Source organism: Macaca mulatta, chromosome 19 (genome assembly GCF_049350105.2).
Source record: "Macaca mulatta isolate MMU2019108-1 chromosome 19, T2T-MMU8v2.0, whole genome shotgun sequence".
Lineage (NCBI taxonomy): Eukaryota > Metazoa > Chordata > Mammalia > Primates > Cercopithecidae > Macaca > Macaca mulatta.
The window spans coordinates 15,691,643-15,713,446 of NC_133424.1; the positions used below are offsets into that span (position 1 = coordinate 15,691,643).

General features: G+C 56.9%; 2 protein-coding genes across 7 annotated transcripts; one reads left to right on the forward strand and one right to left on the reverse strand.

Annotated features, from left to right (window-relative positions):
- Nucleotides 1-1,870: 1,870 nt before the first annotated feature.
- Nucleotides 1,871-9,769, forward strand: SYDE1 (synapse defective Rho GTPase homolog 1). Of its 2 annotated transcripts, none has more exons than XM_015123165.3 (8): nucleotides 1,871-2,058; nucleotides 3,589-3,930; nucleotides 4,353-4,997; nucleotides 5,168-5,382; nucleotides 5,959-6,085; nucleotides 6,279-6,439; nucleotides 6,995-7,220; nucleotides 8,369-9,769. In XM_015123165.3, the coding sequence occupies exons 1-8, from the start codon at nucleotides 1,971-1,973 to the stop codon at nucleotides 8,764-8,766; spliced, it is 2,202 nt and encodes a 733-aa protein (XP_014978651.2). In that variant the 5' UTR covers nucleotides 1,871-1,970; the 3' UTR covers nucleotides 8,767-9,769. The 2 variants fall into 2 exon arrangements, with proteins under 2 accessions (XP_014978651.2, XP_028695900.2); XM_028840067.2 differs by having other exon boundaries at nucleotides 1,897-2,058; nucleotides 3,790-3,930.
- An 8-nt stretch (nucleotides 9,770-9,777) lies between these two features.
- On the reverse strand, nucleotides 9,778-21,424 carry ILVBL (ilvB acetolactate synthase like). 5 transcript variants are annotated; one of them, XM_077976592.1, is made up of 16 exons: nucleotides 21,306-21,363; nucleotides 20,579-20,723; nucleotides 19,075-19,276; nucleotides 18,816-18,943; nucleotides 18,591-18,729; nucleotides 18,392-18,503; nucleotides 14,768-14,867; nucleotides 14,208-14,305; nucleotides 13,956-14,092; nucleotides 12,660-12,794; nucleotides 11,192-11,306; nucleotides 10,936-11,105; nucleotides 10,785-10,855; nucleotides 10,621-10,692; nucleotides 10,337-10,442; nucleotides 9,778-10,225 (listed from the first exon to the last, which is right to left on the reverse strand). In XM_077976592.1, exons 2-16 carry the CDS (start codon nucleotides 20,711-20,713, stop codon nucleotides 10,047-10,049), a joined length of 1,899 nt encoding a protein of 632 aa, XP_077832718.1. In that variant the 5' UTR covers nucleotides 20,714-20,723; nucleotides 21,306-21,363; the 3' UTR covers nucleotides 9,778-10,046.
- Between the last annotated feature and the right edge of the window lie 380 nt (nucleotides 21,425-21,804).

Consider the following 21,804-nt stretch of genomic DNA (forward strand, 5'->3'; position numbering starts at 1 on the left):
TCCTAGCTACTTGGGGGGCCAAGGCAGGCAGATCACTTGAGCCCAGGAGTTTTTTGTGTTTTGTTTTGTTTTGTTTTGTTTTTTGAGACGGAGTTTCATTCTTGTTGCCCAGACTGGAATGCAATGGCACAGTATCGGCTCACCACAACCTCCGCCTTCTGGGTTCAAGCAATTCTCCTGCCTCAGCCTCCCAAGTAGCTGGGATTATAGGCCTATGCCACCACCCCCAGTTAATTTTGTATTTTTAGTAGAGATGGGGTTTCCCCATGTTGGCCAGGCTGGTCTCGAACTCCCAACCTCACGTGATCTACCCGCCTTGGCCTCCCAAAGTGCTGGGATTACAGGCGTGAGCCACCACACCCAGTCAAGCCCAGGAGTTTGAGACCAGTCTGGGCAACATAATGAGACTCCATCTGTACAAAAAGTAGGGAAATTGGCCAGGTATGGTGACATGTGCCTGTAGTCCCACTTGCTGGGGAGGCTGAGGCAGGAGCATCACCTGAGCCCAAGAGGTTGAGACTGCAGTGAGCTGTGGTGGTACCAGCTAGACCAGCTTGGTCTAGTTTTATATATTTTAGGGAGACATGAGACAGCAATCGACATATGTAAGATGCATGTGGGTTTGGTCTGGGAAGGCAGGACAACTCAAACGTAGGGAGAGGGCTTCCAGGTTAAAGGTAGATAAGAGAGAAACAATTGCATTCTTTTGAGTTTCTGACTAGCCTTTCTGAATATGCAATTTACAGAGACAGTCACTTATGATAAGACTAAGATATGCCTTAGTCTGGCTTAGTGAAACAAATAGGCAAGGAAGCAATCAGATATGTGTTTGTCTCATGTGAGCAGAGGGAGTTTTGAGTTCTGCCTGTCCTTTGTCCATAAGGAATTTCCCTGTGGGCAAATTGTGAGGGAAGTGTGTAGCTCTTTTTTTTTCTTTTCTTCTTCTTTTTTTTAGACGGCATCTTGCTCTAATGACCAAGCTAGAGTGCAGTGGCACAATTTTGATTCACTGCAACCTCCACCTCCCGTGTTCAAGCAATTCTCCTGCCCCAGCCTCCCAAGTAGCTGGGATTACTGAAGCCCACCCACCATGCCTGGCTAATTTTTTTTTCTTTTCTTTTTTTTTTTTTTTTTTGTATTTTTAGTAGAGATGGGGTTTCACCATGTTGGCCAGCCTGGTTTTGAACTCCTGACCTCAAGTGATCCGTCACCTCAGCCTCCCAAAGTGCTAGGATTACAGGAGTGAGCCACCGTGCCCAGATAGCTTTTTCAACCTTGTAGCTATCTTAGGAATAGAATGGGAGGCAGGTTTGCCCTACACAGTTACCAGTTTGACATTTTCCCTTTGGCTTAGTGCTTTGGGGGCCTCAAGATTTATTTTCCTTTCACAATCACGACATGGTTGTTTTACATCATCACGTTTGGGGATGGTTTGTCAAACAGCAGTAGTAATTGGAATTTGGAGGTGAGAGAATTGAGTGGGGAAAGAGTGGCATGAGGAGACCAAGGAAGAGGCTTAAGGTGGGTTGGGTAGTGGGGACGGTCATTGAAACGAATGACACTACGGCTTGCACCAGGTTGAAGCAGTACCTGGGAAGGAGAGCGGTGAGACAGACCCAAGAGAACTTCCTGGATGCCATCACCCAGAGTCCTATCCAGGGAGGGTGGGTGAGGAGGAAGACCAGGGATCGTCACGTCCCATCGAAGCTGGAGCGGATCCGGGCACCCGGAGCCCCCATTCCATCCCCTCCCGGCCCCAGGCAACTACATCTCCCAGCATCGCCCGCTCAGGCCGCGGGAAAGGGAAAGAAAAAAAAAAAAAAAGTTTGGGCCAAGCATTCCCGGAATGTGCTTCCTGCTGGCTCGGGGTGGGGGGCGGGCGGGGAGGCCCGGGCGGGGCGGGGAGGGCGCGGGGCGGCGCGGCCGGAGCCCGGGGCGCGCACTCGGCTCGGCCCGGCCCGGGCCGCAGCATGGCCGAGCCGCTACTCAGGAAAACCTTCTCCCGCCTGCGGGGCCGGGAGAAACTTCCCCGGAAAAAGTCGGACGCCAAGGAGCGCGGTGAGCAGAGATCCGTGGGGGAAGAGAGGGCGCCGAACCCCGCCCTGCCTAGGAGCGGGGTCCCAGGGCCCCGAGGACAGACGGTGGGGGGATTAGGGGGAGCCCCCCGCACCCCGCTGCAGACTGTGGTGCCTCCAGCCAGGGGAGGGTAGGGGTCCTGGAAGGAAGGGACTGGGAGGGAGGGGGGCACGGACCGTTATGTGCAGCTGGCCGAGGATGCCAGCGCTGCGGGCTCCTTGGGAGGCCCGGGAGGGGGCCTCGCCCACGACAGGAAATGGGGCTGCGACTGAGAGCCTGGAGGGTGGAGGGGAGGAGGGGCTGGGAGGCCGGGACACTGGGGCCCAGTCAGGCTGGGCAAGGGGCATCGGAAGCCCTGGAGGCGCAGGATGGGAGATGAGGGGTGCACTCCTGCAAAGGAGAGAGGGGCGGCCCGTCAATCAGAGTAGCTGCCGCCCTCTACCTCCCACCTACTAACCGGTGACTGCAACTGCGCCTGCCTTAGCCCCAGGAAACTGTGCCCTTTATACAGATGGGGAAACTGAGGCACGGAGCAATGGGGTAATGTGCCCAGGGCCGGTGACTTAAACAGCTCTTTGGGCTTTGCTACCAATAGAGACCCTAGAGGGTAGACATGGGAGGTGACCAGAAGAGGAGTTCAGCAGGGTAGCAAGTAAAGACCTTAGAGAAATAGCTGCGTGGGATAGGGGGACCCAGGAAGGAAGGAGTTAAAGGAGGAAGGCCAGACCATTCCATGGACGTGCCCCTTCCCCCCAGGCCTTCCCAAAGATTCCCAAGGTTCCCAGGGCAGGGAGAAGGGACAGGGATGCCCAAACACAAACACACACAGGAAACAGCCCAGGACATGAGAGAGGAGAGGAGGGACGGAAGGGGAAGTCCCAAGGCATTAAGCCTGGGGGGCCTGGCCTGGGCTGAAGGACAAGGGCCCATCCCAGGATGGCGACAGAGTTTGGAAGACAGGAGGGAGGGTAAAAAGGGCAGGAGACTGGGAGTGACTGTGCTGCAGGGAATAGAGAACCCAGCTCCTCACTCCTGAGCACGTAGTGCCTGCTGTGGGCTGTGTACTTTTCCAGAAGGCTCCTGGAAGCCTCCCTGGACATGGAAATCACATCCCCCCATTTCACAGGAGAATACTGAGCCTCAGAGAGGGAAGCGACTTGCCCAAGGCCACACAAGTGCAAAGCTCCATGCCACAGTTATTGAGAGGAGAGAGGAAGTGGAGACTGGAACGCAGTACCTACGGGCCCCAGGAAGCCTGACTTAGAACCCTGAGGCTGCAGGGACGGAGTCCCCTTTTGGGATGTCAGGGATTGAGCAGGGGGCGCTCTAAGCTGATAACCGAGATCACTAGCCTGTGGCTGCCTATTCCAACCAAAAGAGCAGGATCCAAGGAACAGTGACTTATCAGGGGCGGGCCAGGGCTGTACACAGCATCCCACCCACTGATCAATTGCACAGGGCTGCTCTGCAGGAAGTGAGGGGCTGGGTCTCACTCCCCTTGCTCTCCACCAGGCCGCCCAGCCCAGCGCCCAGAGCCCAGCCCTCCAGAGCCAGAGCCCCAGGCTCCCGAAGGGTCCCAGGCTGGAGCAGAGGGGCCCCCTAGCCCTGAGGCATCAAGGAGCCCTGCACGGGGGGCCTACCTGCAAAGCCTGGAGCCCAGCAGCCGCCGATGGGTGCTGGGTGGGGCCAAGCCAGCTGAGGACACCTCTTTAGGGCCTGGGGTACCTGGCAGTGGAGAGCCCGCGGGCGAGATCTGGTACAACCCCATCCCTGAGGAAGACCCCAGACCTCCAGCACCTGAGCCCCCAGGGCCACAGCCAGGCTCAGCTGAGCCAGAGGGCCTGGCCCCCCAAGGTAAGAACAAGCTTCACATCTCCTTCCCCCAGGTGAGCACCAGCCTCACACCCCCTCCCCCTCAGGGGAGCACCAGCCTCACACCCCCTCCCCCTCAGGGGAGCACAAGCATCACATTCCTTCCCTTCAGGGGAGCACCAGCTTCACACCTCTTCCCTTCAGGGGAGCACCAGCTTCACATCCCTTCCCTTCAGGGGAGCACCAGCCTCACATCCCTTCCCTTCAGGGGAGCACCAGCCTCACACCCCCTCCCCCTCAGGGGAGCACAAGCATCACATTCCTTCCCTTCAGGGGAGCACCAGCTTCACACCCCTTCCCTTCAGGGAAACACCAGCCTCACAGCCCCTCCCCAGGGAAGCACCAGCCTCACCCTCCTCCCCTAAGCCCAGGTTCCTGGACCCTGAGGTCTGCTCTCCACACAGGTGCAGCCCCTGCCAGCCCCCCGGCCAAAGCCTCCCGCACCAAGTCCCCGGGCCCCGCCAGGCGCCTCTCCATAAAGATGAAGAAGCTGCCGGAACTGCGGCGCCGCCTGAGCCTGCGAGGCCCCCGGGCTGGCAGGGAGCGCGAGAGGGCTGCCCCTGCGGGCTCCGTCATCAGCCGCTACCACCTGGACAGCAGCGTGGGGGGCCCCGGGCGGGCAGCAGGGCCCGGGGGCACCCGGAGCCCGAGGGCCGGTTACCTCAGCGACGGAGACTCACCGGAGCGCCCAGCTGGGCCCCCGTCGCCCACCTCCTTCCGGCCCTACGAGGTGGGTCCCACAGCCCGGGCACCCCCGGCTGCACTCTGGGGCCGCCTCAGCCTGCACCTGTACGGTCTCGGAGGGCTGCGGCCAGCGCCAGGGGCCACCCCCAGAGACCTCTGCTGCCTACTACAAGTGGATGGGGAGGCCCGGGCCCGAACAGGGCCGCTGCGAGGGGGGCCGGACTTCCTGCGGCTGGACCACACTTTCCACCTGGAGTTGGAGGCCGCCAGGCTCCTGCGCGCCCTGGTGCTTGCATGGGACCCTGGCGTGAGAAGGCACCGGCCCTGTGCCCAGGGCACCGTGCTGCTGCCCACGGTCTTCCGAGGTAGGACACGTGGCTGCAGGGGAGGAGGGGCAGGGACCCCCAAACCCCACCGCCACCCCCGCAGAGTGCCTAGGGGGCTGGGCTCCGGGCAGAAGGTGTGACCTGGAGTAGGGAGGCCGGGGGGGTACATGAAGCTTCAGAGTACCCGGCTCAGGCCCTTGTGTCCTCAGGGTGCCAGGCCCAACAGCTGGCCGTGCGCCTGGAGCCCCAGGGGCTGCTCTATGCCAAGCTGACCCTGTCGGAGCAGCAGGAAGCTCCTGCCACAGCTGAGCCCCGCGTCTTCGGGCTGCCACTGCCACTGCTGGTGGAGCGGGAGCGGCCCCCCGGCCAGGTGCCCCTCATCATCCAGAAGTGCGTTGGGCAGATCGAGCACCGAGGGCTGCGGGTAAGCACCCACCCCACTCCACCCCTCTGGCCCCCAGACCTCAGACCCACTCTTCAGGACACCCTATGTACAGATGCCAGACCCCTACCCCAGGCCTGAGCCACTCCTAGCTCCAATCCCAGCCTAGACAAGGGCAGAAGGCCCCCCCTTGACTGTGGCACCCTGGGCAGAACCCATGGGTCATCCATCGATTTAATAACAGGATCCAAGCCCTCCTGGGGCTCAGAGTCTGATGGGGGAAAAGATACGACTCTAGTCATTCATAAATGTAAAACTAACTGGGACTAGAGTGGGGCGGGGGTGTACCTAGGGTCTGGGAGAGCTTAAAACAAAACCTGGGGTAGTCATGGAAAGCTTCCTGGAAGAAGCATCAGAGTTTCCTAAGTCAGAGGAGGTGGGAGCCAAGACAAGTAGTCCAAGCAGAGGGTTTACAAGGCCAGGTTGTCAAGGTAGTTCCAACCTCCCAGCCCCCAGTGTCCATTGCTGCCGTGGCCCAGAATTCCAGTGCTCACCCCACTGGGCCGATTAGTCTGTGGCCCCAGCAGGAAGATATTCACTCTCTCTTCCCGCCTCCAGGTAGTGGGACTGTACCGTCTATGTGGTTCAGCGGCAGTGAAGAAAGAGCTTCGGGATGCCTTTGAGCGGGACAGTGCAGCGGTCTGCCTATCTGAGGACCTGTACCCCGATATCAATGTCATCACTGGTCAGCATGGCCCCCTCTCCTCTGCCTGCTCACCCCCATTCAAGGCCTCACTTCAAGGCCTTGGGGCTCCTCTGGGACCTCACTCCTCCTATCTGACCTTGCTTTCACCCACCTCCTCTTCCCCCTTGTCTGTGCCCCTCCTTGGCCTTAGAAGCCAGTGGTGCCCTGACCAGAGGGGGCCCTGTGTTCACAGGCATCCTCAAGGATTATCTTCGAGAGTTGCCCACTCCGCTCATCACCCAGCCCCTGTATCAGGTGGTACTGGAGGCCATGGCTCGGGACCCCCCAAACAGAGCTCCCCCCACCACTGAGGGCACCCGAGGGCTTCTCAGCTGCCTGCCGGATGTGGAAAGAGTGAGTTGGGCCTGGTGGGAGTGATGGGACTTGAGAGTGGGCTAATTCCAATAGAATGTTTCACCCATGGCTGGGCCTGCGATGGGCATGAGCTGGCAGCAGCATCATATCCCCAAGAAATAGGTGCTATTAGCATCCCACTTCAAAGATTTGGAAACTGAGGCCCAAAGCAGTTGAGTGAGTTACCCAAGGTCACACAGCCAGGATGTGTCAAAAATGCATGCTGAATGCTGGTCTTTCAACCTACAAGGGAGGTTCCTGGCTGAGGGAACCTAGACAAGTTCCATCCCTCTCTATGCTTCAATACCTTCATCTGTAAAATGGGATTCATGGCAGCTTTGCCTTTCCAATGCTTAGTTGCCTTTGGCTTCAGTCTTCCCTCCAGCAAAATAGGCTCATAATACTAATACCTAATGATTAATAGTCTTAACCCGACCACATCCCAGCTATGAGACTGTGAACCTGCTTCCTTACTCTAGCCACCTTAGTCTCTTGCAGGTAGGTGCCCCAGGGGCCTGACTTTGTCTGACTTACATCCTCTCAACCCTCTCCCAGGCCACCCTGACGCTTCTCCTGGACCACCTGCGCCTTGTCTCCTCCTTCCATGCCTACAATCGCATGACCCCACAGAACTTGGCAGTGTGCTTCGGGCCTGTGCTGCTGCCGGCACGCCAGGCACCCACAAGGCCTCGTGCCCGCAGCTCCGGCCCAGGCCTCACCAGTGCAGTGGACTTCAAGCGCCACATCGAGGTGCTGCACTACCTGCTGCAGTCTTGGCCAGGTGAGCTCATGCCCAGGACCTGCACCACCAGTCTGAGCCAGGCTGCTGCAGTGATGCCACCTTAGGGGACCAATCAGTGTCTTGGGCTTGAAGCAGGCTACGTCCCCTCATGGAGTAAACTGGTACCTGGTTGCCTCAGCAACCAGTTCAGATCCAACCAATCTATCTGTTTTGTCTTTTTTATTATTATTATTATTATTTTGTAAAGACAGGGTTTCTCTATACTGCCCAAGCTGGTCTCAAACTCATGATCTCAAGCCATCCTCCTGCCTCAGCCTCCCAAAGTACTGGGATTATAAACTGAATCACTTTGCCCCACAGAGCAGATTCATCTTTACTTTTTTTTTTTTTTTTTTTTTTTTTTTTCCGAGATCTCTCTCTGTCACCCAGGCTGCAGTGCAGTGGTGTGACCTCGGCTCACTGCAAGCTCTGCCTCCAGGGCTCATGCCATTCATTCTCCTGCCTCAGCCCCCCGAGTAGCTGGGACTACGGGCACCCGCCACCACGCCCAGCTAATTTTTTGTTTTTTGTTTTTTTTTAGTAGAGACAGGGTTTCACCGTGGTAGCCAGGATGGTCTTGATTTCCTGACCTCGTGATCCACCCACCTCGGCCTCCGAGAGCGCTGGGATTACAGGCGTGAGCCACCGCGCCCGGCCAGTCCTGGCTAATTTTTATATTTTAAGTAGAGAGGGGGTTTCACTGTGTTAGCCAGGCTGGTCTTGAACTCCTGACCTCAAGTGATCCACCCACTTCAGTCCTCCCAAAGTGCTGGAATTACAGGCACGCACTACCAGTCCTAGCTAATTTTTGTATTTTTAGTAGAGACGGGGTTTCACGGTGTTGGCCAGGCTGGTCTTGAACTCCTGACCTCAAGTGATCCGCCTGCCTCAGGCCTCCCAAAGTGCTGGGATTACAGGCATGATCCAGGGCACCTGCTGCTATCCATCTTTGATGCAGTCAGAGGCCCTGCCTCTTGACATGCCAATCAGAGGTCTAGTCGCCTAAGCAACCAATTCTAGCTCCGCCGGTGAAACCCTGAAACGGTCGAAGGCCTCTTCCCACAGGCCAATCAGGAGCCTAGTTCCCTAAGCAGCCAATCAGAAGTCGGCTGTCTCCTCTCTGTATGACCCGCCCTGTCCCCCTTCAGATCCCCGCCTGCCCGGAGAAGCTCCAGATGTCGCGCTGTACTTACGACCCAAACGACAACCACCTCTGCACTTACCGCTGGCAGACCCCGAAGTGGTGACTCGGCCCCGCGGCCGAGGAGGCCCTGAGAGCCCCCCGAGCAACCGCTACGCCGGCGACTGGAGCGTTTGCGGGCGGGACTTCCTGTCTTGTGGGCGGGACTTCCTGTCCGGGCCAGACTACGACCACGTGACGGGCAGTGACAGCGAGGACGAGGACGTCGGTGAGCCGAGGGTCACCGCTGACTTCGAAGATGACTTCGATGCACCCTTCAACCCGCACCTGAATCTCAAAGACTTCGACGCCCTCATCCTGGATCTGGAGAGAGAGCTCTCCAAGCAAATCAACGTGTGCCTCTGAGCCAGAGGACAGGGCGGGACCCCGGTTACAAAACTGGGCGCCCGGTGGCGAAGGCGGTGCCCTGGTGACCAAAGAGAGTCAAACCTGTTGCTCAGGCCGAGCTCCTGGTTGTTAGGGAGTTACCATGGGACCAGTCGCATGTATGGCTGAGACTCATTCCCCGTTTCCGGGGCCCAGTATTTGGACACTAGTTGCGAAGTCTGGGTACTGGGGATTTTAGGGACCAGAGGTTGTGACCATCTTTCCTGAGCACCAAGGGTTTCCCCTTTTGTTGCCAAAAAGGCAGTTCTCGCGCTTGCTAGGCTGGCCTCTCTTGCCTCCCCTTGGCCGGGTCAACACCAGTTACGGTGTGCATCACCCTGGAGTGGTGAGTCACCTCTAGTCGGCCCTCTTGCTGCTGCCAACCAAATCAGTATTAGCTTTGAGCACTGCACTCTTGTTTCTCCCTCCCTTGGACGACACAAGGACTAGCATGAGGCACTGTTTGTGGGAGGCAGCCCCTATCCTGGGTTCCAGCATGGACACAGGGGCAGCCTGGGGCTTATGGAGAAACAGCTGGTTTCCCCCACCCTTTTCCCGGGAAGACCCCACGATTGGCCTCTAGTCAGCAAATGGAGATAACAGAGTCTGGCCTTTCCAATCCCCATCCCCTCATCCCCACCCCTGAAAAAAAAATTGAGCACTTAAACCCCTCTCTTTTGGAGGGGGCCCCCCAAAGCGTCAGGCTGGGGGCAGTCTGGTACGGAACATATTTATTGCCTCCATGCATGTGTGTGTGTGTCTGTGAGGACTGGTGTGCGTGGACACGTCTGGAGCAGGCGTGTGGGGCTCTTTCAGGGACCACAGAGGAGGGTGCAGTTGGCAGTGCCCAGCCACCCTGAAATCCCCAGTAATGGTGCCTCAGTGGGCCCCAGAGTTCCAGTGGGAGAGTACAGTTCCCTCCTGTCTCCCTCTTCTTTTCCGCACCTCCATCTTTGTGGATAATAAATCAATATGCACAGGTTCTGAGACTGAGTATGTGGGCCCACGTGGGCCAGAGGTGGTTTATTCAGTCTCCGTAAGAGAGGGGACAAAGGGCATAGTTGGGTCCGTGGAGAGGAGGGTCGAAGAGCTCACAAGGGAGCCTCTCTGAGCTTTGACCCCTCCATCCCCTCCTCAGGGAGGTTGTGGAGTCATCGGGCCTCATGGGATAGGCCCAGGGCAAGCAATGATGAGACTCCAAACCAGCTGGACACAGTCCAGCCGCAGGAAGGCAGCCAAGCATCCTGACCCACAAGGCCCTATACAGCAATGGAGCCATCGCGGAAGTCCGTCCTCCCAATGAGGATGTTCACCACGACCGGGTGGCCGTCTCGGCACTGCTGCTGGGCATCGTGCAGCACCTTGACCACCTGATCCTCGTTCTCCCGTGAGAGCAGCAAGCCCCGGGCCCCCAGACCCATGGCTGCCTTGTGATATTCTGAAAGAGAAGATTAAGTCAGATGGTGGCAAGGATTCAGCCCACCGCACGTGCAGCCAGCCGGGACTGAAACAGCCTCCTGTCCTCCCAACCTTGCTGAGGCCCCCTCACCAGTGTAGGCCAGGCTACAGGCCACGTTGCTGCCCAGAGACGGCACCTGCTCCCGAGAAATCTGCGTCCAGCCAGCATCATTCCCTACCAAGGCCATTACTGGGATCTACAGAAAGAAGATGAAGGCAGGCTGTAGCCTTCAGCCCCATGACTTGGCCAGCCAGAGGACAGAGACAGGGACAGGGCCTCTGCCAGACAGAAGGCTCCCTCCCCACCTCAGCCCACCCCTGGTGACATCTCCCAGAACCCCAGGCCCTAAGCTTCCCTCAGGCCAGCCCAGTCACCTTGTGTCTGACGAACGTATCAAATTCGATGAGGCTATAGCCAAAGGCTCCATCCCCAAACAGGCACCAGACCTGGTGGGGAGGGGACCCAGGATGGTTAGGGTGGATCAGGGCCCAGAGAGCAGCAAGTCTCCCAACTCCAGTGCTCAACTCCAGTGCCTCACCTCGGCATCCGGCCGGCACAGCTTGGCCCCAAGTGCAAATCCTGCGCCAACTCCCAGAGTCCCAAAGGCCCCTAAGAGGACCAAGAGCAGGTGGGTGTGAAGGCGTCCAGATGAATGGTGCCCACTGCCCCTGGCGGGAGCCTTTCCTTACCAGGATCCAGCCAGCACAGGGGGCCACGGGGCTGTACCAGATGGGCGGCAGTGCCCACAAAGTCCCCGCCATCCACCACCAGAATTGAGTTGTCAGGTAGCGTTTCCTCCACCAGCTGCAGCACCCGCACTGGGTTCAGGTGCTGGGCCACAGGCATCGCTGCCTTCTCCCTGCAACAGGACAGCGAAGGTCACCAGCGCTGGCAGCAGTGTCTGCCGGGAACCCCCTGCCCACATCCACTCCACCCAGGCCCCACCGAAAGGTCTGCTCCTTCTGCCGGTCAGCTTCCCGCAGCTCCTCCACCCAGTCTGGGGCCCATGTCTGGCCCTGAAGGCCCTCCACCAGCTTCAGCACGAAGGAACCCACATCTCCTGGGGAAGGAAGAGGACACAGCTGTGCGGAGCTGGCTTCCTCCTGTTCTTCCAGCACCAGAGGCCTCAAAACAGCAGGAAGCCAGCAGCAGCATCCGAGCGGGCAGACGGGAAGCAGGCCAGGGGTGCTCCTAGGAAAAAAACAGGTGAAACACCCCAGAACCAGGGGAGGGCAGCCCAGGTGAAAAGGGAGGTCAAGACCCAAGAAACAAGAGTTAAGGAGCACAAGGCAGGTGACAAACCCAAGCTGGCCTCGTCCCCTCCCTCTACCTCCTTCTGCCTGGGAAACAATGAAAAGAGCTACATCCACCAAGCACATCTTTCAATTCCAGGCACGTGGAAGCGCACGGCAAACGTTACTGAAGTGAACTAACAAACAGCCCGTGATGTATTTTTCACCACCCCATTTTTCAAATGATCAAATGGAGGCTCCGAGAAGGTGAGGCTCTCCCACTGTTCATCTCCAGTTCAGGCCTCCTCATTTCTGTCCTGGCCATTTTTAGCAGCCCCGCTGGCCTCCATCCGGCCCCCTTCCAGCGTGCCGTCCACGGCTGCTGAGGGGACCTTCCCAACACGGATGCAACGGTGCCACTTCTCTGCTTAACACAAGAGCGTCCTGTCGCCTAGGCTGCAGAGGAGTCAACATCCTCAGAACAATGAACAAGTTCAAGTCCAAGGGGACTCAAATAAGGGGAGGGCACAGATACAGCAGGAAGACAGAGAGGCTAAGGGGCCAAAGAGTGTGCAGTGGGCACACTGAGGGCAGTGGGCAGTGTGGGAGGGAACGTAATCACATGCATGTTTTCAAGCTTCCCTGTGTCCACCCCACCATCTGTTCCTACAGAAGCATCGATTAGGCCGGGCGCAGTAGCTCTGGTCTGTAATCTCAGCACTTTGAGAGGCCGAGGCAGGAGGATCACTTGAGGCCAGGAGTTCGACACCAGCCTGGGCAACATAGTGAGATGCTGATTCCACAGAAAAAAAAAAAAAAATTAAAAATTAGCCTGGCATGGTGGTGCAAGCTTGTAGTCCCAGCTACTCAGGAGGCTGAGGTGGGAGGATTGCTTTGAGCCTGTTGAGTTTGAGGCTGCAGTGAGCTGTGATCGCACTACTGCATTCTAGCCTGGGTGACAGAGCAAGACCTCCTCTCTAAAAAATAAAAATTAAAAAATATTAAAAAAAGAAGCATTCATCAGTTTGAGGGCCAACTATTTGTCTCTGGTTGACAGGCTGCGCCCTAGGGCAAGGTCTGGGCCTCGATCACCATACCAGGTTCAAGCCAGCTGCAGCAGAAACCAGGAGGAGAGGGACCGGAAGGAGCGCATATGTGTACGGGGGGATTAGGGGGCTCACCCTGCACAGCCTCCTGGGGCTTCCAGAAGACGTCTGAGTTGAGCAACATATCTTCCCGGTTACGATTGACAATGATGATCTTGCTGCTGTGGCTGAGGACACGGCCATACGATAGGCGAAAGTCGCACACGGTTCCTGGGGTGGAGAACAGGAATACAGTGGGTAGAGGCCCCTGTCCTCTACCTTACTTGATCCATTGTGGTGGACTGGATGCAAAAGACTCCCTGTTCCTCACCGAGTCTCCTTGCACCTGTGCCACCTGCAGTGACCTTGAAGCTCCCCACACCCCCTGAATCTGGGCTGGCCTCATGACATGCTTTGGCCAACAGGATAGGGCAGAGGCGGGTTGTATTTTCCCAGAATGGCCACAATATCTCCCACCCTACATCCACTTGTACAAGGTCACCTTGACATGCCTCCCATGGAGAGAGGTGCAGCCTGGGTCCCCTTTCCTTGAATCAGGTGGCAGAAGTGACATAGCATGACACCCGAGGCTGGGTCAGAAGAGATGCAGTTTCTTGTTCACTCTTAGAGGCCTGGGTGGGGCCAAGGAGTGTGCTCTGTCTGCGAAGTCTGATTACCCCGAGGCCATCATGCTGGGAGGAAACCCGAACCACAAGGAGAGGCCTGTGTAGTTGCCCTAGTCCACAGCCCCAGCAACAGTTGGCATCAATTGCAAGACCTCTGAGTGAAGACACCTCCAGATGACTCAGGACCCCCTCCCCCATTCCTGCAGACTCTACTTCAAGAAGCCACACAGCCTCCACTCTCTCTCTCGAACAACCACACTCCCCCAGCCCCACAGTTTTCTCATCCTTCACCAAGTCGGCTGGCCCAGGCTAGCCTACTGGAGGATGAGAAACAAGGGGGCCATGGAGACAGGGATGAAGAACCCTATGACCCCAGCTGAAGCCATCCCAGACCATCTGCAGGGCCAGCCAATCCCCATACAGGTGAGCGAGCCCAGCCTGGATCAGCACAGCTGCCTTCCTGCCTAACCCAAGAGCAGACTCACAAATGAGCCCAGTCAAAACCACAGCTACCACCTACCTTATAGGTGGGTCTTGAGAAATCAGAAATGCATTTTTAGCCATTGAGTTTGGGGATGGTTGTTACAGGGCAGTAGCTAACTGATACACCTATTATGTGTCTGGTAGGGTTCAAAGCGCTCTATGTGAAAATGTGTATCAAGTACAGTAGGTGCCCACTAGATGTTCATCCTCCTTTGTGTGAAGCTGGGTAACAGGGTGAGGGGGTTCCTGGGGGAAGGAGGGAAAGGAAGAGGCTCAGGCCCACCTGCTAGGACAATGACATCTGCCTTCTTCAGGGCCGCACTGCGGTTCTCCCGGATGTGGAGGGAGTGGTTGCGGCCTAACAGCCCCCGTGCCATCCCCCCAAGGAAGCAGGGAACACCCAGGGTCTCCACGGCAGCCCTAGGAGTCCAGACAGAGCAGAGGTCAGTGTGGCCGGGGCCTCCCGCCTCCCCAAGAGCACCCAAGGACCGGGAACTGGGAATGTGAAAACAAGGGCAGGGCTGGGGCTTCTCACCGAAGCTTGTCAGCAGACTTCGGGGTGAGCAGGGCCTGACTCCCTAGCACCATTAGGGGCCTCTTGGCCCGGCTCAGGATCTCCACACAGCGTTGAACCTGGGGCGAGAGGTGGGGCTCAAAGAATTGTCTTTTTATGTTTTTTTTTTTTTTTTTTTTTGAGACACAGTTTCACTCTGTTGCCCAGGATGGAGTGCAGTGGCGTGATCTCAGCTCATTGCAGCCTCCACCTCCCAGGTTCAAATGATTCTCCCGCCTCAGCCTCCAGAGTAGCTGGGATTACAGGCGCATGCCACCATGCCTGACTAACTTTTGTATTTTCAGTAGAGACAGGGTTTCACCACGTTGGCCAGGCTAGTTTGAACTCCTGGCTTCAAGTGATTTGCCCACCTTGGCCTCCCTAAGTGCTGGGATTACCACCGTGAGCCACCGTGTCCGACCAAAGGGCCACCCTTGAGTCGCCATGAGCACCCAAGATCAAGGCCCCAATACTGACTCAGGGAGAGGGTCAGGAGGCCCTGCTGGGTAGGGTCCTCAGACAAAAAAAGAGAGGTAATTCACCTGCTGCGGGGAAGCCTGGGGGATGTCCAGGGGCAGCGGTCCCTCGGGCTGAGGCTCCCATGCCCCAGCAAAGAGGTTGGCCAGGTAATTCTCTAAATACCTGCAAGAGGGAGGGGAAAGAACCAAGTTTCCAGAATGAACTACAAGGATTCCAGGATCTGAGGGAGGAGAGGGGCCAGGAGAAAAGCCAGGAGCAAAGTGACATGGGGACAGGGATGGGGAGTAAGAAACCTCAGGGGCAGACGAACCCTGGTGGCCAGGTCTCCAGCAGCCTGTTTCCCCTCAGTAGCCTCTGGGGTCCACCCTAACTCCACGTAGACCCTCAGAAGCAAGGAAAGCAGGCTCAGCATGCCAGGATTAAGCCTGTGGGTCCAAGAGATGTGCGCTCAAGTCCTGGCTCTGTCACTTCCTAGCTGTGCGACTTAGGGCAAGTGACTTCACCCTTCTGAGCTTCTTGCCTCTGTCAATGTAAATATGAACCTCCCTCTCCAGGTTCAAGGATCTGTCCATTTATGTCATGAGGCGCTTTGCGTAACACTCGATCCATGGGAGTTCTGAACACTATCCTCTCCTGCTTTAAACAGGACCTTCTGGTCTCCTTGCTCATTGGGCCCCAGGGCCCCAACTTTCCTGAAGGACCTGTGCAGGGCCCTGGAGACACAAAGATAGATCCTGCCCAGCCCTGCCCTCAGGGGACGCTCTGTCCAGCCAAAGAGAGACGCATGGGCATTGGCAGGAAACAGTCGGAGCTCAGAGCCAGAAGCCTCTGCTTTCACTGTCAAGGACAGGCTGAGACAGCACAGAAGCAGCCAAGGATGGAACCGTGGGAAACCCCGCAAGTAAAGAAAAGGCAAGGGAGGCTAAGGCAGGAGGACTGCTCGAGGCCAGGAGTTCAAGGCTGTGGTGAGCTATGATCATACCACTGCACTCCAGCCTGGGTGATAGAGCGAGACCCTGTCTCAAAACAAAACAAAACAAAAAAGGCAAGATAAGAGATAGCCTTGTGAGAGGCAGCCGGAGAGAGGGGCAAGGAGGAGGAGAAGGGGAGGGACTGACTGGGAATTGAAACCTCATCTCTACTAAAAATACAAAAATTAGCTGGGCATGGTGGACTGCACCTGCAATCCCAGCTACTGGGGGGCTGAGGCAGGAAAATCTCTTGAACCCGGCAGGTGGAGGTTGCAGTGAGCTGAGATCGCACTACTGCGCTCCAACCTGGGGGACAAAGTGAGACTCCGTCTCAAAAAAATAAAGAATGAGGCCATAGAACAAAATCACTACTGCCTGAGCTGACCCTCAGGGGCTTCACACACATCCGGAGTACCTGACTACCTTGTCCACTGGTGATGCCCCGTGCCTGTCCTGGAACCTGGCACATGGCTGCTGCTCGCTAAATGTATAGAAAGGAAGGGCCGAGGACAGGCAAAGGGAAGGGACTGAGGGGAAGGGAGAGAAATAGGAAGAAGAGGAAGAGGAGAAAGGAAAGGAGGAAAAAGAGAACAGGCCAGGCCCGGTGGCTTATGTCTGTAATCCCAACACTTTGGGAGGCCAAGGAGTGTGGGGAAAAGAAAGAGAGATCAGACTGTTACTGTGTCTATATGGAAAGAAGTAGACACAAGAGACTCCATTTTGTTCTGTATTTGAGATGCTGTTAATCTGTAACCCAACCCCCAACCCTGTCCTTGCAAGAGACATGTGCTGTGGTGACTCAAGGTTTAACGGATTTGGGGCTATGTAGGGTGTGCTTTGTTAAACTAGTGCCTGAAGGCAGCTTGCTGGTTAAAAGTCATCACCATTCTGTTAATCTCAAGTACCCAGGGACCCATACACTGCGGAAGGTCGTCGCAGGGACCTCTGCCTAGGAAAGCTAGGTATTGTCCAAGGTTTCTCCCCATGTGACAGTCTGAAATATGGCCTCGTGGGAAGGGAAAGACCTGATCGTCCCCCAGCCTGACACCCGTGAAGGGTCTGTGCTGAGGAGGACTAGTATAAGAGGAAAGAAGGCCTCTTGGCAGTTGATAGAGAAAAGCATCTGTCTCCTGCCCATCCCTGGGCAATGGAACATCTCAGTGTAAAACCCGATTGTATGTTCTATTTACTGAGAAAGGAGAAAACCGCCTTAGGGCTGAAGGTGTGACATGCTAGCGGAAATGCTGCTCTCTATGCACTAAAAAGGTTTATGGAGATATTTGCATATGCATATCAAGGCACAGCACTTTTCCTTAAACTTACTCATGTCACAGAGATCTTTATTCACATGTCTTTCTGCTGATCTTCTCCCTACTATGATCCTATTATCCTGCCACTTCCCCTTTTCCAAGATGGTAAAGATAACGATCAATAAATACTGAGGGAACTCAGAGACCGGTGCGGGTGTGGGTCCTCTGTATGCTGAGCGCCAGTCCCCTGGGCCCACTTTTTCTTTCTCTATACTTTGTCTCTGTGTCTCATTTCTTTTCTCAAGTCTCTCGTTCCATCTAATGAGAAACGCCCACAGGTCTGGAGGGGCAGGCCACCCCTTCAGAGGAGGGTGGATCATTTGAGGTTAAGAGTTCAAGACCAGCCTGGCCAACATGATGAAACCTCGTCTCTACAAAAAATACAAGTATTAGCCAGGCGTGGTGGCAGGCGCCCGTCGTCCCAGTTACTCGGGAGGCTGAGGCAGGAGAATGGCGTGAACCCAGGAGGTGGAGGTTGCAGTGAGCCAAGATCGCGCCACTGCACTCCAGCCTGAGCAACAGAACGAAGACTCTGTCTCAAAGAAAAAAAAAAGGAAAGGACAAAGATGTGAGGGAAGGAAAGGAGGAGGAAAGGAGAGGGCTCGAGTCTGGGCTCTGCCACTTTTTTTTTTTTTTTTTTGAGACAGAGTCTCGCACTGTCACCCAGGCTCCCAGGCTGGAGTGCCATGGCGTGATCTTGGCTCACTGCAAGCTTCACCTCCCGGGTTCACGCCATTCTCCTGCCTCAGCCTCCAGAGTAACTGGGACTACGGGCGCCTGCCACCATGCCCAGCTTTTTTTTTTTTTTTTTTTTTTTTGTACTTTTAGTAGAGACGGGGTTTCACCGTATTAGCCAGGATGGTCTCGATCTCCTGAGCTCGTGATCCACCCACCTCGGCCTCCCAAAGTGCTGGGATTACAGGTGTGAGCCACCGCTCCCGGCCTGGGCTCTGCTACTTCTTAGCTGTGTGACTTTGGGCAAGTGACTTCACCTTTCTGAGCTTCCTCCTCTGTAAATGTAAGAATGAACCTCCCTTCTGAGGTTCAAGGATCATCCTTAAGGAGGAGGAAAATGAAGAAGACGAGGGGAAAGGCGGGGAGGAAAGGGAGGAGAAGAGGAAGGAAGAGGGAGGAGGAAGAAGAGATGATGATGGAGGAGGAGGAGGAGGGCTGTCCTGAGCCTCTCCCCTCTGCTGCCTCCATGAGGGCCACCTTGCTTTTCCCACCCACCCAATTCATTCCTGCCCCAGGACCTTTGCACATGCTGTTCCTTCTACCTGGAATGCTCTCCCCACAGCTGTCTCCTCCCACTCCACAAGTGAATCAAAGGAGGATGGACACAGGCTGGAAGCTGCAGGAGAGGACGGGGGATAGAGGAGAGAATGGCAGTGGTGGGGCTATTCACCAGGAGACCACTCGGCCCACGAGGCCCTTGCGTGGCTTGGCTGGCACCATCTCCTTCTGGACCATGAAGTAGGGGTACAGCACGTCAATGGGCAGCTCCACAAACACTGGACCTGCAGGGGCAGGGAAGACGCTGAGTCCACAACATGTCCCCAGCCCCTCGGCCCCAGCACTGCTCAGCATCACCATCCTCCACCTACCTGGGGTGCCCGACTGGGCAGCAGCCATCGCAGCCCTCAGGGTGGGCACGATGTCCCTCACCCTCCGCACAGACGCACAGAACTTACAGAGTGGCCGGAAAAGGGACAGCTGATCAATGGCCTGGAGCGCACCCCGGTTCTGGCAAAGACAGAGGTGTGGTAGGGTTACCACATGAGCCCTTTAAGCCCCACCTAGGCCCCCACCAGCCCCCAAGGACTGGGTACCTGCAGCAGAGTACTGGCGGCCCCACCCAGAAGCAGGACTGGGGACTGAGCCATCTGAGCATTCTTCACCGCCGTCACTGTGTTAGTGAGGCCAGGGCCTGCTGTCACTGCCGCCACACCCACCGTTCCTGGAACACAGAGCCCATCACAGCCATGCCCACTCTCTTGGCCATTCTCCCACCTCTGAAAAACCCCAACCCTCACAGACACTGTATCCCACAGTCCAACCAATCCCCAGCCCTCTCCGCAATGCTCTCACCGGACAGGCGGGCCATAGCATCAGCAGCAAAGACGGCCGTGACCTCATGGCGTGTGTCCACCACACGGATGCCCAGTTTCTCACAGGCCACCAGCAGTGGGGAAATGTGCCCACCGACCAGCGTGAAGATGAACCGCACGCCATGGGCCCTCAGCACAGCGGCCACGTTCTCTCCACCATGCCGGACGCTTGCCTTGTCCACCTGGGCCCAAGGACAGGTGGAGCAATAAAGTTAAAGGTCAGGGCAGAGGGCAGCTGGGAAAGGGGGCAATCACCCTGCCCCAGGTAAGGGGGCAGGAGCAGGGTGAGAGGTCAAGAGAAGCTTGGTCTTGGTTAGGCATATATTATACTACACACCAGGCTCAAAGCAAGGCATAACATCTTATCAGATCCTCTTGTCACTACATCCCTCTTAAGCTGAGGACATCAAGACTTACCCAAGTAAGAATGAAAGTCCAATAGAACCCACGCTCTTAAGTGCCCCACTGTTACACTGCCTGTCTCCAGGATGGCAGGGCAATCAGGGAGAGAGGAGACGGTTATATAACCCAGGGAGTTTGCCAGGGAGCCATCTGCTGTGACTCCTGACTGTCCTCCAGTATCCCTGCAGGGCCTGGCAGCTGGGCTCCTGATTCCAGCCTCCCTGATACCCTCCTGATAGACGCTAAACAGGCCCAGGGCTTAGTTGACAGGCTGCCAGCCACCATGTGCCTGGCATAGGAGTGAGCTGCTGGCATAGACTGTGCCGAGGCCTCCCAACTCCAGCTGCCTCACAGCCCTACACATCCAAGGCTTGCTTTAAATCTCTGCAAGTCCTGAAGGTCAGTGGCATGACTCTTGGCTAGCAGAGGAAGGATCAGAGAAGGGTTTGGGGAGGGAGAGGTCAAGCTTGGTCCCTGCTAGGAGAGAAAGGGTTAAGAAGGAAGTCTGAGGAAGGGGTAAATTTCAAACAGGTGCAAGGAGTTCGGGGGAAGCCTGTGGGGTCAGCTCTTTCCAAACATGTCACCTAGGGCAAACCACCACACAATCTCTCTGAGCCTCAGCTTCCTCTTGCAGAAAATGAGGCAGAAAGAACAGCACCTACTTTCAAGGAAAAGGTTAACGGGTAGATAAGAAAGTCTACAGTACTGTCAGCAGAGGGCAACTGTTATGAAACTCACTGCCACCCCCTTGCTGGTGCCTGCCCTCTGCCGCATTTATCCCATCCAGTTTAGGGGTGCTGTCCATCTGTTCTGTGAAAAGAGTCACTGGGGAAGGAGGTAGGTGGGGTGCAAGTGCCCGGGCAGCGGCAGCTTCCATATTGTCTCTCACTAGTGGCAAAGTCCAGGCCCCCATACGCAGCGTGGCAATGGAGACGGGGCCCTGGACACAGCCTCTTACCAGTCCCTCTGGACTAGTCGGGGCTCGCTTTCCCACCCTGCGCAATGAGTGAGCTGGAAGCAGCACCACGAGGTCCCTCCCTCTTTGACTGCCCCCAGCCCACCTCCCATTCTATGTCCCGCACCTTGTGCAGCAGCTGATAGAAGAGCCCCAGGCGGTGCGCGGCGCCTAGCAAGGCGGCCACCAGCGTCCCGCAGGCCAGGAGCAGGAAGGAGGGAAATAAGCTCCCGGCAGGGGCGGCGGCCGCGGGGGTCTCCATGAGGTGGCACCTAAGAGAGAAAGGGCACTTCCCAGATTTGGGCGCGACAGGGAACCTATCCGGAAGAAATCGCGCCCCCTCTCCCAGCCCGGATTCAGGACCACGCCCCTTGCCGCCAGTTTCTGTGCGGCCACGCCCCCAACCCTGCCAGCCCACGCCCTTTGTGCGCCTAGGCTCGGAGTGAAGCCACGCCTCTCTGTGACAAGGTCACGCCCCTCGCGGGCCTAGCCCCCATCCTTTATGTCACCACCACTCCCACCCAAACTAGCCACCACAGGTCAAAGCGGCGACGACAGCACCACAGAGTTATCTTCCACTTACCTACCTGTCAGTGGACAGGCAGAAGCCCGTCCTCTTTCCACAACGGGACCCCAAAACTCAGCCCCAGGAGTGAGCCCGCCCCACGGTACGTCACCAAGAGGCACGAGGTCACGCCCCCAGGTTAGCTGGCGCGACCCTCCACGCAAGCCACGCCTCTCCCTTAGAGAGCGCACGGGCCCGAGCCTGGACCCAGACCCCGGGCTACGGGTCGAGGTCACATCGCATCAGGATGTAGTTCTCCCACACCAGCTCGACCCCCGAGGCTATGCACTTTCACCTCTAGGCTATGGCGTTGCCTCCTGCAGAATTCGGCCAGCTCCGTGTCACGTGACCCGGGAGCCCGTCCTTGCCCGGGTCGCCCACTTGGCTCAGCGGCGCCCCGTAGTCCGGCCCGATGCGCATGCGCACAGTCGGAGCCACGCTCCGGGGCCACCCGAAAGAGCCTTGCCTCTACTGGCCGCCTGGCGCACAGACCCCGCCTCCCCTCGCCTTTCATTGGCTCGCACTGCAGGCCTCACACCCATTTTATTTTTTTTAAACCTGGAGGCCACGCCCCCCGGCGGCTTCAGGATCCCAGACCTTTGGGGGCCCACCTTCCGCAGCCTTCCATTGGTCAAACAATGTAATCCCGTAGGTTCAGGCCGTCCGAACACAGCTCGCTTTCCACACCAGCGGGGCTGTATGTACCACTGCACTCTAGCCTGGGCGACAGAGCAAACCGTGTCTCACAAAATAATAATACTTAAAATGGTAAATTTTATGTTATGTAT

Excerpts from the sequence above, each read along its gene's own strand:
- SYDE1 (XM_015123165.3), top strand. The coding sequence starts at position 1,971 with ATGGCCGAGCCGCTACTCAGGAAAACCTTCTCCCGCCTGCGGGGCCGG. Across the intron at positions 5,383-5,958 it reads TCGAGCACCGAGGGCTGCGG|GTAGTGGGACTGTACCGTCT; the intron begins GTAAGCACCCAC and ends TCCCGCCTCCAG. Across the intron at positions 6,086-6,278 it reads CGATATCAATGTCATCACTG|GCATCCTCAAGGATTATCTT; the intron begins GTCAGCATGGCC and ends CTGTGTTCACAG.
- ILVBL (XM_077976592.1), bottom strand. The coding sequence starts at position 20,713 with ATGGAGACCCCCGCGGCCGCCGCCCCTGCCGGGAGCTTATTTCCCTCC. Across the intron at positions 10,856-10,935 it reads CCTGTGCTGGCTGGATCCTG|GGGCCTTTGGGACTCTGGGA; the intron begins GTAAGGAAAGGC and ends TGGTCCTCTTAG. Across the intron at positions 10,226-10,336 it reads CTGTAGCCTGGCCTACACTG|AATATCACAAGGCAGCCATG; the intron begins GTGAGGGGGCCT and ends CTTCTCTTTCAG.